Source organism: Macrotis lagotis, chromosome 3, assembly GCF_037893015.1.
Source record: "Macrotis lagotis isolate mMagLag1 chromosome 3, bilby.v1.9.chrom.fasta, whole genome shotgun sequence".
Classification (NCBI taxonomy): domain Eukaryota; kingdom Metazoa; phylum Chordata; class Mammalia; order Peramelemorphia; family Peramelidae; genus Macrotis; species Macrotis lagotis.
Window position 1 is genome coordinate 117964954 of NC_133660.1, and position 15095 is coordinate 117980048.

Consider the following 15095-nt stretch of genomic DNA (forward strand, 5'->3'; position numbering starts at 1 on the left):
ATTAACTCTTCATCATTAAGCCATCTTTCATCACTCTGGATAGTAAACATAACAATGATAAACATGTATCCTGAATAGCTGAAAAATACAGATTGTAGAGAAGTATTTATAGCAGCAATTTTTGTTGTAACAAAGAACTATAAACAAAATTGGGAACACCAGTTGGGGAAAAGTTGGACAATTATTGCATGCGAAAGCAATGGAGTTGTTATTATACAATAATCCATAATCATTTATTAAACTCAAACTATGTGGCAGACACCTTGCTAAGTGTTTGGAATACAAAAAGAGACAAAGAGCAACCCCTGCCCTTGAACTTGCAGTTTAATGGACAAAAGTGTCAGATTCAGGGAATCCTAGGAAGACTTATCTTAACTGATAATGAGTAAAAAGTGAGCAAAACCAGGAAAACAATTTATATAATGACAACAGTATTTTAAAGGAAAATAGACTTTAAAGTCTTAAAAACGCTAATAAATGCATCAATGAAGATCTACTTATTAATAAGATTCTTATATCAACAATTCCCTGAGAAATTTAAATAGAAAGAGCATGAAGAATTCATTTCAGAGATTGAAGAACATGAAAGGATCAAGTTACCATCCTAAATGAATCGAGTTTGAAAGTGAGTACCGTATTTCCCCATTTTTATTCTCTAAAAATTTGGTGTCTAAAACTTGGGAGCATCTTATACAGTGGTTGTAGATTTTTTTACTTACACTTCCCACTTTTTCATGCTTGTCTTTGCACTCATTGTTTTGCATTTGTTACCAGTATATTAGGTTACATTTACGTTTGCCACATTCTGCCCAGAAATGGCTCAGAAAAGATTTTCCTCCAGTGCTGAATTCACATTCAAAGTGTTCCAGTTTGCAAAAGTGAATGGAAATCATGCTGCTGAAGAACAGCTTTTTCCTCCTCCAACTGAGAAAACAATCCAGACTGACTACAGGAACAAGAAACTTGACTGAAAATGCCATGGCAAAAGAAGGCCATGAAAGGCAAGGCAGCCAAATAGCCTGAGTTAGAGAGAGAATTGAAGAGATGGATTGAAGAGCAAAGGGCCGTTGGAATTCCTGTGTCCACAAAGATGGGTCAGCAAGAGGCAAGAAAAATTGATGATGAAAAAGAAGTGACTGATTTCAAAGGAGGACACAATCGGTGCTTCTGGTTCGTGAAATGGAATGGACTAAGCATGCATCCATGCACTAGGCTTGCCCAAAAGATGCCTGAAAGCTATGAGCAGAAGATCCTTGAATTTCATGATGAATAAAATTTGAGTTCAGTAATTTTTTGTAATACTTTTTTTCAAATTTTGAGCCCCAAAATTAAGGTGTGTCTTATAAGTGGGAAAATTTGGCAGCTCTTCTAATGATTACATGAATGGTTAATTGTATAAATATTTCATATTTTAGTTTTTATTTTAATTTTCATCATGTGCCTGCCTCAGAGAAATTCAAAATCTCCTAGACATATGCCACACCCTTGACCTTGCTGTGACTTATAGTTCACTTATAAGATCTCAAATCCTATCTTTCCTTTCTGATCACAACTTCAGTATTGCCTTCCTAAACTTTATCTTCAGTAGACTACCAGTGAATAATTAGACTCTTCCTGTGTTTTGCATTTGACTATTCTCCTTGGGTCTATGCTTGATTTTTCTGCCCAAACTAGATCCTCAGTCAACCACTTACCAGCTTCCTTCACAAGCATACTAGACTTTCTTCCACAAACCTCTATTGCTTCTACTTCAATTCATCACAGCATACATTTATTAATGCCTACTTATGTGCATGGCATTGTTTCCTCATCTTTTGCTTCTGGGTTGAAGAGCTTTGCAGGAGAAGTCATAAAACTATGCAGAACTGGCCCATTATGTGTTCCTGCTCTACAGCTACCACTGAGCTCTCACTGTTACTTGGCAATACTGTTGTTCATCTCTTGTGGACTCCTTGATCCACTTCCCATAGCAGCTGTTTCAAATCTTCACATTCTCCTAAAACCCTTAATTCTACTGCCCATTTCCTATTCTATTCAATCTCAGATATATACTACTTATTTTATTGAAAAGATAGAAAAATTACACTATTTTCTCTCTCTCAAAATTTCTCATCTCTTTGCTCATTCTCATCCTTCCCTTTTGCCTAAGAGAAAGATGTGACTTCTCACACTAACTCTTCTACCTGTCTTTTGTCACCTTGCTTCTTTAACTTATTTCACTAAATTTTCTAGTCTGTTAATTCTACTGACAACTTTTCTGCCTTTCTCCCTTGTCCTGTCTGTCTGTCTCTGTCTCTCTCTCTCTCTTTCTCATACACACACACACCAAAAAACAAAAATCTTTGCTTCATCCTTCTGGTTATGTATTTATTTACCATTCCCTTCCATTAACTTCCAACTTGTCGAATTAATGTTCTATTCTGTTGCCTTGATTTCTTCGTCAGAAATTCATTTATTAAGACCTTTCAGTCTGATTTGTGTCTTCACTCCTCTTGAAATTATACTCTTAAAAGCCCCATGTTCATTCTCCTTGGCCTCAGAAACATCTGACACTGTGGAACCACTCTATGCTTGAAACTCTTGACCTCCTCAGGATCCTCCCCTACTTCTTTGACTTCTCCCCTTTCTGTGGTTCTCTTCCTCTTATCTCCGTCATTTAGCTTTAGGTTTGTATATTCTCCTTACTTTATGCTTCTATATACTTTTAATGATAATAATAATGACCATTTCTATTGTATCTGTTGCCCCAAGCACTGTGCTAAGCACTTTATAAATAGTATCTCTTTTGGTCTTTAAAACAACCCTAGGAAGTATAATTATGCTCATTTTAGAGAAGAGCATACTAAGGCAAATAGAGATAAAGTGACTTGCCCAAGATTGCACAGCTAGTTAAGTATCTGAGTCAGGATTTGAACTGCTCTTTCTACTGTACTACTCTATGCAGAGAAATTCTGTTTTTTTAAGGTCTTAATCTCTCTTCTTAGCTATGGTGCTGTCTCTCTAACTGCCTAATAGAGATTTCTTCTTGGAGGTCCTAGCATCATTTCAGACTTATCATGTTTAAAAACTAAACTCATTATCAACCCCCCCTAAAACAAACTCTAATGCCATACTTACCTACCTTGATTAATGTATCATCATCCTCTCAGTCACTCAGGTTCAAAGACTAATTAGTGTTGACTTTCCCTGTATTATCCTCTATTTCTAATTTGGCTCCATGTGCTATTAACTCTGCCTGTGTATTTATCCCTTTATTTCTAGTTCCACTGCCACCACCTGGCCGATTATAATAGTTCCCCAAGTGATCTCCCTTTTTTTTTTTTTTGAATTATAAAGATTTCATTTATTTTGAGTTTTACAATTTTCCCCCTAGTCTTACTTCCCACTTCCCTCTCCCCACCCCCCACGGAAGCCAATTTGACAGTCTTTGCATTGTTTCTATGGCATTACATTGGTGATCTCCCTTTCTTTAATTTTTCTTCACTCAAATCCATTCTGTGCAACAATCTTCTTAAAACATTGGCCTTATCATTATTCTTTTGCAAAAAAAATTGCTTTTAGGTAGATATTCATAAAGTAAATCAAATGCGGTCCAGTGCACTAGGCCCAAAGCCCAACATTTTTATTGGGAGGGAAGAAGCAAGGACAGATTGCTGCTAGATAATAAATCCAAGAGGACAGAAAAAGAAGACTTGCATCACCTTGTTTTTGCATCTTACTAAATTATATTCGTGTTTCAGAACTTTAATCAAGTCACATCTTCTTCATGAAGTTCTTCCTACCAACCATAGAACATAATACTAACCAATTCACAGTTTAGTTCCTTGAATTACTGCAGTATTCATTCTAAGCTCTATTGATTACTTCTCTCCACAAGACTTTCTTTATCTTGCTATAAAATATTCTTCACCCTAGAAACCTCTCCATCCCTGGACTCTTTCTCACTTTAGAAGTACTTATTATTTCCTTTCCCTCTTGACTGTCTGGTTCCTCCCATTTTAAAGAGGAAGTTGAAATGAACAGTATTTTAATTCCTCTTCCTCCCTTTCCTAACTCCCAGACTACACCTCTGACACATTGAACTTTTCCTCCTGTGCTCCAGAGCCTGACTCTTTACCATCCTCACTCTTCTTGTTTTTCCCTATTGAAATGAAAAACTCCTTCAAGGTAGGGACTGTCTCTTTGCTTGTTTGTATCCTAGTCCCTCACCACAGTGTCTGTCACTTAGCAAGCACTGAATAAAATACTCTCTTCTGGACTTGACAGAATTGATGTTTTCTTTACCATATATTTGACATGTATCTATTAAGATAAACATTTACAGCACATATGTCCCGTTTCTCTAGTTATATTCTAAATTCCTTGAAGGCAAGAAAATGTCACTTGATTCTTTATGTTTAATATTACTCCAGATGACTACCTTATTTCTGTGAATGTTGATTGATCCTTTGGAACAGAGCTCTGCTTCCATCATAGTCATGTCCTTGATTGGAAATTTTTAATTTCTCCCCCTGGTTAACAGTTAGTGTCCCCTAAGGTGGATGCTCAATAAGTATTTTCTGGATCAGAGAATCCTCTTACTTTTTTTGCCAAAATTTCCTTGTGAATTTTATAATGTTACTATCAAATAACGCCACAAATGGAAAAGACCTCTGAGGCCCTATTTTCCAACTCTCTTTTACTGCTTTCTTAAGTGGTCAACTAATCAAGTCTTGTTGATTCTATCTATCCAACCTCTCTCATATCTATCCCCTTCTTTCTTTATACTGTCTCTGCCACAGTTCATCCCTTTGTTACCATTTGTGGGTCTCTTAGGGTATCCCCACAAATCTTGTTCTAATCCAGCTGGTCTGTTCCTGGCATTTCCTTTCTCTCCTTCATGCCCATTCACAGCTGGCTTCCCTGTATCTAGAATGCACTCCTTCCTCATATCTGCCTGTTAGAATAGCTAACTTCCTTCATAGTATAGCTCATAAACCATCTCTTCTGCTCAATCCTTGTTATTCCTCCTAATTGTTTTTGTTGAATTTTTTGATTTGTCTGTGTATGTGTTGATCTTCACTCCGACCTTTAAGGGTAGAGACTACTTCATTTCTGTTATAAAGTGGATTGGAATTGAGTCCTGAAGGAAGTCAGGAGACATTGCAGATGTGATAAACTGCTGAAGTCATGGAGGCAAGAAAAAGATTGTTGTGTCTGAGGGACAGCAAAAAAAGGGACTTTTTTTGAACAGGAAAGGATGTAACTGTATTTCAGGAGAAATTCCTTTGGCACTTGAGAGAGAGAGACTTTCAGGCAAGGAAATTTTCCAGAAGACTTGAGGTGATCAGTCTGTACTTGGGCAGTGATTGGATGTGTTATGAGTTGGGGAGATATGTACATGAGATATTGTGAAGATAGACATGAAAAGTCTTGAATATAGTTTGGATATGTAGTGTGAGTGCTGAGAGATATTCTGGGGAATGACGCCAAGGTTTCTAGTCAGAGGATGTCAGAAGATAGTGTTGCCCTGAATAATAGAGAAATTTTGAAGAAGAGAGGATTTGGGGAAAAGCTAATGAATTCAATTTTGGACACACTTAGTTTAAGATATTTGCAATTCATCCAGTTTTAGGTGTGAAAAGGGCAGTTGTGGTTGGAACTAAGGGAAGAAGTTAGATAGAATTGGTTAGTTAGAGGTAGAAATCATTGAACTCATGGAAGCTGTTTAAAACACTAGGCGCCTAGGATAATATATGAGGAGAAGAGATGAAGATCCATGACATAACCTACACATAATTCAATGTCTTGTGCCTTGTAGAAATTTAATAAATGTTTGTTGTATTAAAACTGAGGTAAATTTCTACTTTAGGGGTGGCTAGGTGGTGCAGTGGATAAAGCACTGGCCCTGGAGGCAGGGTACCTGGATTCAAATCCGGTCTCAGATACTTAATAATTACCTAGCTGTGTGGCCTTGGGCAAGCCACTTAACCCCATTTGCCTTGCAAAAACCTAAAAAAAAAATCTCTACTTTACAATGAAAGTATCTGGGTAGGGATCACCTATAATATTTTTATCAAAATACTCCTATCTCTTTCAGATATACTGTTGTCTTGCCATGCCTCTTAAATCTTCCATTTGGAAAGTTGAGTTTTCTAACCTAAATAGAATTCTTTACATTTATTCTTATTAAATTTCGTCTTCTTTGGTGTGTTCCATCATTCTAACTTGTCAAAATATTTTCTTCCTGACTTTGTCATCCAAGGTGTAAACTACGCTTCCCAGCTATTTTAATAAGTTTGCCATTTATGCCTTTATTAAAGGCATTGATGAAAATGTTAAATAACACAAATATAAACTCAGATCTTTGGAATATTTCACTAGAGACTATTTTGAAGTTAAAATCAAATAATAACTATTCTTTGGGTCCAGCCTTTTTAGCATGGAGTTTTATGCCTTTTATTTTCAAACCATAGTCAATTGAGAGTGAGAACATGAACATGTAAGGAGGAGAACATGCAAGGAACATGTAAGGGTTCCCCAGCACTACTTTAGTTAATGTAGTCCCAGAAGATAGTAAAAGATGTTAATGAGGTGTTAAATTGATTATGGAGTTTTGGTATATGTTCTTTATGAGTCTTTGAGTCAGGAAGGAACCAACCCATTGGTTTGGGGATCAAATTAACCATACCTCTGAGGATTTTAAATAGTTGAGCTCTGAATTAATTTCAGAGTTTTAAAGTTGAAAACACTGGAAGCCACAAGCTACCTGTGGAACTTGGTGGGGAAAGAGGAGATTTCTCCCTCCTCTTTTACATCCCCCATTTCAACCATGTGACTTAGTGAGGGAGCAATTCTAGAGCAATGGGAGACATCACATTCAATAGTAAGTAGAGATACACACTTGGATAGACAAGGATATAGAGTCACCCAAGGAAGAAATTAATCTCGAGGAATATGATATTTAGTAGCATAGAAGAGAATTATATTGAGAGGAACAGACCCCTGGGAGGCTAGTTGGATAACCTGCCCAACAAACATCAAAACTCAGAGAGCTTCATAAGGACTCCACAAAAAGAGAAATTACTTCTAGTAACTCTAGTAACAGGACTTGTAGATTACCTTTCCCATATGAGTACTCGCCACTTTATCTTACTACCATTTTTCTTGAGTTTGACACCAGTGATTCTTGTGGACACTGAATTTGTGGAAGGAAGAATTTGCTTCAGATTTATGGTGGAAGCATTTTGTAATTACTGTTCTTATTATACCATCATAGTAAATGCCATTGATAAAGGACAGTTGTATCTTGACTAATTGTGAAGAGGAAGCACACTGAGAAGGACTCCTGAGCTGTGGAATTAGAAGTGGAGACCCACTTATTTTTAGAAATTAAGACAGAAATTGCAGTTGGGGGATAGAAAGAACCTGCAAGTTGAGAGTAAGCCACATGTCAAACATCTGGTAAAGGCATCAGCAGCTGGGTGGACTGAGAAAGAATAAGGTGAATCTCGAAAAGTCAGGAATTCCCAGAAGCAAAGATGAAGTGGGTGCATTCTAGGTATGGAGCCCAGGCAGAACAGTCACAGAAACAGGCACTGAGGAAGTGAACAAGCACTGTGTCAGGTGCTGGGGATTACAAATATCAGAAGCAAAATAGATCTTGCTCTGAAGAAACTCATGCTCTAATTGGAGAAGACAACCCATAAAAGAAAGTTTAGACATAGACCAGATGGAAAGACCTGGAAATCCTAAAGATTCAGCTAAGGAGTAGATGACAAGGTACTTGGAGTCTTTACCCAGAGTCAACCAGTAGTTCAGATAAAATGCTAGGGAGACTGAAAGGTATAAAGGAGGGGATTGTGACCAGAAAGACTTTTCTTTTCTTCCCTTCCCTTCCCTTCCCTTCCCTTCCCTTCCCTTCCCTTCCCTTCCCTTCCCTTCCCTTCCCTTCCCTTCCCTTCCCTTCCCTTCCCTTCCCTTCCCTTCCCTTCCCTCCCCTCCCCTCCCCTCCCCTCCCCTCCCCTCCCCTCCCCTCCCCTCCCCTCCCCTCCCCTCCCCTCCCCTCCCCTCCCCTCCCCTTCCCTTCCCTTGTTTTTCTGTTCTGTTCTGTCCTTTTTTTTACTTTTCTTTCTTTTCTGTTTTTCTTTTCTTTTTTCTCTTCTCTTCTCTTTTCTTTTCTCTTCTCTTCTCGGCAATGGGGTTAAGTGGCTTGCCCAAGGCCACACAGCTAGGAAATTATTAAGTGTCTGAGGTCGGATTTGAACTCAGGTATTCCTGACTCCAAGGCCGGTGCTCGATTCACTGCGCCACCTAGCTGCCTCAGAAAGACTTTTCTTAAGAGGCAGTGGCAGTACAGAGACCATAAGCCAAGAATATAAACTACTTAAGAAAGAATGCCCTATTATACAAGAACTGTTGGGAAAACTGGAAAGCAGATTGTCAGAAATTAGATTTATTTTATATATTTTATACTATATGTCATGAGAAACTCTGTTTTGAGTATGACTGGAATATAAAAGATTTTATCATGAGAAGTACCTTTTACAGCTATGACTAAGGGGAAAATGAGTAACCAAACACAGGACAGAAGTAACTGCAAAAGATAAAATGAATTATTTCAATTATAATGCTGTTAGAATGAGAAAGAAAACTGATGATGGGGAGACATGTTTATATCAAATAGCTATTAAGAGTCTGACATACAAGTTATATAGGAATTAACACAAATGAATACAAATTTAGAACAATTGTCTAGTATAAAACTAGTCTTGCCTAGTATAAAATTCCCAAGACAATGATAAATTATTAATAACCATAATAAGATTCCTCTGAATCACTAAAATTAAGAGAAATACAGATCAAAACAAAATAGTTAATGTTGGAGGGGCATCTGAAAGATAGACACAATAATGCACTGTTAACTTCACTGTGAACTGGTCCAACCATTCCAGAAAACATTTTAGAATGTACTTTTTAAAAAATGACTAAGGGGCAGCTAGGTGACGCAGTGCCGTCCCTGGAGTCAGGAGTACCTGGGTTCAAATCTGGTCTCAGACACTTAATAATTACCCAGCTGTGTGGCCATGGGCAAGCCACTTAACACCATTTGCCTTGCAAAAACCTTTTAAAAAATGACTAAAATACCTATGCTCTTTAACACAGAATCCTCTTGCTAGCTTTGTGCCTCCCAGGACATCAGAGACAAAAAGTAAGGTCTTATATATGTTAAAATATTCATAGTAGCACTTTTGTGATAGCCAAATACATATCCGTTAGATGTAATGGAATATTAATGTGCTATAGGAAATTCAGAGAAGCACTTGGAAGACTTGTGTGAATTGATATAAAGTGAAGTAAACAAATATAAGAAAAGAATATACACTTTGCCTACAGCAATGTAAAGGGAAAGAATGTCAACAAAAAAATTGTACCTGAGTACTGTGTAATTATAGTGACCAACCAAGATTGGTCCTGGAGAAAAAAAGTTGATAAAATATACCTCATTCTTTTCCTTCCTTCAGTGAGGATGTGTGTGTGTGTGTGTGTGTGTGTGTGTGTATGTACACATATATATACACATATGTGTATATGTTTATATAATTCTACATGTAATATCAGGCATAGTTGAAGTGCTATTTAGTTGAAGTTTGTTTTCCCTTCTTGTCCATTCTCTGTTAGAAGTGATGATTACTCTGGATATGGGAGGGAGAAGAAAAAATTTGGAAATGAAGATGGTATAGAAACAAAAAAATCAATAAAAAAAGTTTTAAAGAAAAGTCAACCCCCTCAAAAAATAAATAAAACAGTTTTGAAAATGGTGTGAGCAGTCCCTTTATTGGTGTTTTCCCATGTGGAGGGTTTCAAATGGTATACAGAATCAATATTTTATCTTTAACAATAAAATATTAGCTTTTAGTTGTCAGACATAATACAAGAAAGAAGTCAGTCAAGAAAACAGAGCTGAATGAAGCCAAGAAAGAATATTTCTGATTGTAATTGCTAGTTTCTGTTTAACATCTCTGAGCAAGAGGAAAAATCTTTGCGTGGTAGTTCTCATGGAAATAGCATCCACAGTGCTAAAGAGATGACCTCATCCTCAGTACCAGTGCCAGCCACTCAGCCTTCAGTGAACACAGAAGATCAGTTTTCAGTGTGAAACAAGCCAGAGTGTGAACTGACATTTTCAGGTGACAGTTATGGTTGTATTGCCTGTAATTAGCACCTCGTAACATGCAAACTTGCTTGTGCTTTTTTCAGGCTGTTGAAGCTCAAATCCGAAGTTTTGGACAAACTCCTTCCCAGCTGCTTATAGAACCACATCCTCCCAGAAGTTCTGCCATGCAGGTGGTAAGTCATACCTTACTCTCTCCCCTGGACTTGTGCTGTCTTTATCTGGATTTAAGTTCTTAGAGTAAAATTTCACTGTGCTTGGAATGGTTCATCATATATGATCCAGGACTTGGTGATTTGACTCTTGCTTGTCTTTTCTGCTGAGTATTGGAGTTATTTTAAAGATTCAACTTGAAAAAAGTTGTAATATTATTTAATAAATTTATTTTACTTTACTGTTATGCAAGTGCAGAACTGATAAGGCTACAATTGTTACCTCTTAATTGTTGTCCAAATGTTTTAAATTACCAAATGAAGAAAGTGACAGTTTGTTGTGTTTTCTTTATTTTTTACTTTTATTTGCTAATATAGTTGTCTTTCACATTTTCTTGTCTTTTTAATGGAAGAATTTAAATTCACTTTGCTGTGTCATTATTTGTATTGTCATAAAAACTCCCAGTTTACTATGAAGTATAATTGAAAATATTATGAGTCCTAAAAGAATTGGATAAAAAGGACACTATACTTTCTTCAGTTATTTTTCCTTATTTGTTTTACACTCAAATCTCTGGAGGAAGTTCTCTCATCCCCCTTTCTAGTCAACTCTTCCTAGTGGAGAATGGAATGAAACTCCAGATTAGGAATATTATGGGGAGGTCACATTATCTTATACCACATAGATCAATAATGGAGACCATAGAAACATAATTTGCTTCCAAAAGATACTGCATCCACAAGATATTGTGGGTGAGTCCCCAAAGGGTTAAGTGACATAACAGGAAATAATGTAACACCCATTTCCATCTCAGTAAATTAGATTCTCTCTTTTACCATATGCCAGTATTTCATTCAGTGAGTATGTTATATGGCCATTTTATGAATGGATGTTAGAGACAAAATCAAATTAGTGCTGATTCTCAAGAGCTTATAGTTTGTTGGAGGAAAACACATATGCACAAAATCATGTAGATATGAAAAAATGTACAAAGGAGATACAGAATCATTTACTCCAAAAGGTTCCTGGCAATGGCTTAGGGATCAAAAGTGGCAAGAGATCAGGATAGGTTTCCTGTTGAGTATGACAATTGAGCCAGGATTTGAAGGAAGCCACCAGGGATTCTAGGAATTAGGTTTTAGGAAAGAGCATATTCATTGCAAGTGTAGCTTGTGCAAAGGCATGCAGATGGATGGGGACTGGAGTGGTCTTGTTTCCTAGGATAGAGGGGGTAATATAGTAAAGCTGGGAAGATAAATTGGAGCCAGACTGTGAAAGGCTTCAAATAAAAGTAGAGTTTGTATTTATCCTAGAGACAGTCAAACCTAGCTTTCAGGAATAGCCATGGGTACTGGAGAAGGGATGGAAAGAGGAAGGTCTTCAAAAGGCATACCAATTAAGGGGCTACTCCTTCACACTTTATAGTCAGTCATTATGTATATTCCTGTGGCCTCTGGTTCTCCTCAGCCTATCATAGTATTTTCACCTAATCTTTGATCTTATCATTTTTGTCACTAGTATTCCCATACCACCGTCTTGTCAGGGAGCAGTCAGTCAACAAGTATTTAATGTCTTTTCTATATATCTACACACACACACATGTATGCACATACATAAACACAATACACTATATACACATAAACACATTCATACACACAAATGGGTGTGTGCATATTTATGTGTGTGTATATGCACATATAATATTTTTTGTCCTTCATTTTTGAAGAAGACCATAATATCAGGGATGCCATGACAAGCACATGAACTGGATTTGAGTGAGGGGATGCTGAGCTAAGTCATCAGCCTCACTTTCTCCTCTGGAGCCATCTGAGTCCAGTGGCCAGGTATGAGTCAGGATGATTGGAGAGGGCCCTGGAAGACAAGCAATCTGGGTTAAGTGACTTGCCTGGGGTCACATCACTAGTAAGTGTCAGAGGCTGGAGTCAAACTCCCATCCTCCTGATTCCAAGGCCAGTGCTTTATCCACTGCACCATCTAACTGCCGTGTGTGTGTGTGTGTGTGTGTGTATACACACATATATCAGTTAAAAGTATCATGAGAAGATGCAGAAAGTAGGGTGCTTGAACAGCCTGTTGAAGGAAATGAGAAATTTTATGAAGATGAGGAGGGAACATATTACTAGATATAGAGGATGACCACTATAAAAGAAGCATGGAGAGAGAGAAGAGAGAAAGAGAAAACATACACAAATTTCAGAAATAGAAATAGTGAATAAAGAACCTGGAAAGATAGTTTGGAGTTAAGTTGTGAAGGACTATAAAAACTAAAGAGTAGAAATTTATATTTTATCCTGGAAGCAGTGGGGAACTACCCAAGTTTATTTAGTAAGGAAAGTGACATGTTCAAATTTTTGCTTAAGGAGAATCTCTTGGGCAACTCTGTTGGATAGATTGGAGAAGGAAGAAATTTGAAGAGAGATGAATTTGGAGACTCTTGAAATAATGCAAGAGAATATGGTGTGTCCTTGATCCATGACCAGTAGGCTATGTGAGTATCAAGGAGATAAATGTAAGAGATTTTGTGGAGAAAATAGAAAGACTTGGCAGCTGACTGAATATGTGGGGGTGAGGAAGAGTAGAGTAGAGGCTGCCTCAGAAGTAGTGAATATTAATAACTACAAGAAGAGTGATACCCTCAATAGGAGCAATGAAGTTTGGAAAAGGGGTGGAATTTATGGGGAAAGTTGTTAACTTTTTTGGACAAGTACAGTTTGAGATGTTAGAGACCATTTGGTTCAAAATGTTCTCTAGGAAGTTGGTGATGTGGGATTGGAGCTCAGGAGATAGGATTAATGTTGGAAACTCAGATGTGAGAGTCATGTGCAAGAGACAATAATTAAATCAATGGTAGCTGACCAAGTTACCAAGAGAAAGAATTTCTAGGAAAATAAGAAGGCCCAGGATGGAACCTCATAATTAATATACATTATACAGGTGATAGAGAATGTTGTGATAAAAATTAATGACATTCTGAGGCTCAGTGGCCAGTGAATAGAGTACTAGGTCCAGTGTCTGGGAAGCCTGAGTTCAAATCTAGCCTCCAATATTTACTAGATGTGTGATCTGTTTGCCTGAATCTCCTCATCTGTAAATAGATAATAAAATAGCACCTGCCTTTCAGGTGAGAGAATAGTTGTAAAGTGTTTGGCATAGTGTCTGACTTCTAGTAAATGCTTTAAAACTCAGCTATTTTCCTGTGCTAGGCACTCTTTGTGCTTTTAATCTACATCATTGGGGACTTTGGTGAGGGACCCTTGAAAGATTCCATTCATTTAAAGATGACATGTGAGTTGAATCTTGAAGGAAAGTTAGGGATTTTAAATCCAGGCATGAATAATAGTGCAAAGATATGGAAGCTGGAGATGGAGCTCATGTGTAAGGAAGATCAAATCAGTCAGTATAGACTTTATAGCTTAAGAAAATGAATAAGACTGAAAAAACTGAAAGAAGCTTAGGCTGGGAAGAGGTGAAATGCAAAGCACAAGAGACCTTATTAATCCTTGAAGTAATAAGGAATTACTGAAATGTATTGGAAGACTCTTCTCCCAGGGCAAAAAAAGGTTCCTAATATAGGACTCTTCCTCTTGCTTGTTCTTCATTAAGTGGTCGCTCTCTCCTAATCACTACCAGAATTTGAAAGGTAAGAAAAACTTTCTAAGTGTCCTAGAAAATGGGTTTCCACCCTCTCTAATTCCCTGAATTGGATACCCGAGCTCCCTTTAAATGTGGTCTTTGGATTAGGAATGGAGGTATATTGAGACAAAGCAAAAAGTAGTGGTCAAGAGATGCAATCTTAGATAACTTTACATATGAAATTAAGTAAAAATTTCTTATTCACTTGGTTTCCATTCTTTCATTGTCATCTTTAGAATTCCAAGTTCCCAGATTTAGAGCTAGATGAGACTTTAGAGATCATGTAGTCCAATGTCCTTATTGAACAGAGAAGGAAACTGAGATCCAGAAAGGTTAAGTGGCTTGTCCAGTCATAGAGCTGTTATAGATTTTTAAGTCTTGATCTTTAGATTGCTAAGACAGTGCTTGTTCTGTTATTCCCTATTGTATGTCCTGCAGAGACCTATCTCCATGGTAAGAGGATAAGATTTATCCTTAGAAATTTCATTCAACCAGTTGTCCCACTAAACTAGTTGCTTCCAGGGATTGCTACCAGAGTAGGGTATGCAGAAGGGAGGGGAATAATGCTATTTGTGCTTTGTATCTTCAACATGAGGGGATATCCCAGACCATTTACCATGTAGTAGGGATCACATCCAAGAGACTGCATTGAGGGGTAAAGGGCAGCTCATGATAAAGATCAAGAGGCTAGTTCTAGACTTCCCTTAGGAAATGACTTGTTCCTACTGGGTAACTAATAGTTGGCATACCAAAGAAATGTACCAATATAAACAGTATATTCTTTCAACTTTCAGACAATTTAAGCTTGTTTGTTTTAAGCACAATATTAGAATTAGTTTAAAACATGATAGTTTCTGGTGCTGTCCATCAAACTAGATAAACATGCATGAACTTCCTTCCAATAAGATGTTTTATGCATGATTTATGTTATGCTTCAATTTTCTCATTAGTAGCATATACAAATATTTTGAAAGTATATGACTTAGCAGGGCATCTCACAGACCAGTTCATAGGTCATGTTATTTACTGTTGATTGTTTCTTAATGGGGGTTGATAATGTAATTTCACAAAATTAAAACAATTTTAGAATGGGTTTTTTTTTTTCATGATATTAGGAAATGAGAATGTCCATATT

The 15095-nt window shown here is 37.2% G+C and overlaps 1 protein-coding gene across 4 annotated transcripts in view; it reads left to right on the forward strand.

The window, feature by feature from the left end:
• LRBA (LPS responsive beige-like anchor protein) overlaps positions 1-15095 on the forward strand; it is an 832197-nt gene that overhangs the window by 770183 nt on the left and 46919 nt on the right. For all 4 annotated transcript variants that reach the window (XM_074229149.1, XM_074229148.1, XM_074229150.1 and 1 more), the window contains exon 48: positions 10240-10329. In XM_074229149.1, coding sequence (XP_074085250.1) covers positions 10240-10329 — 90 coding nt within the window. The remainder of the gene's footprint in view (positions 1-10239; positions 10330-15095) is intronic.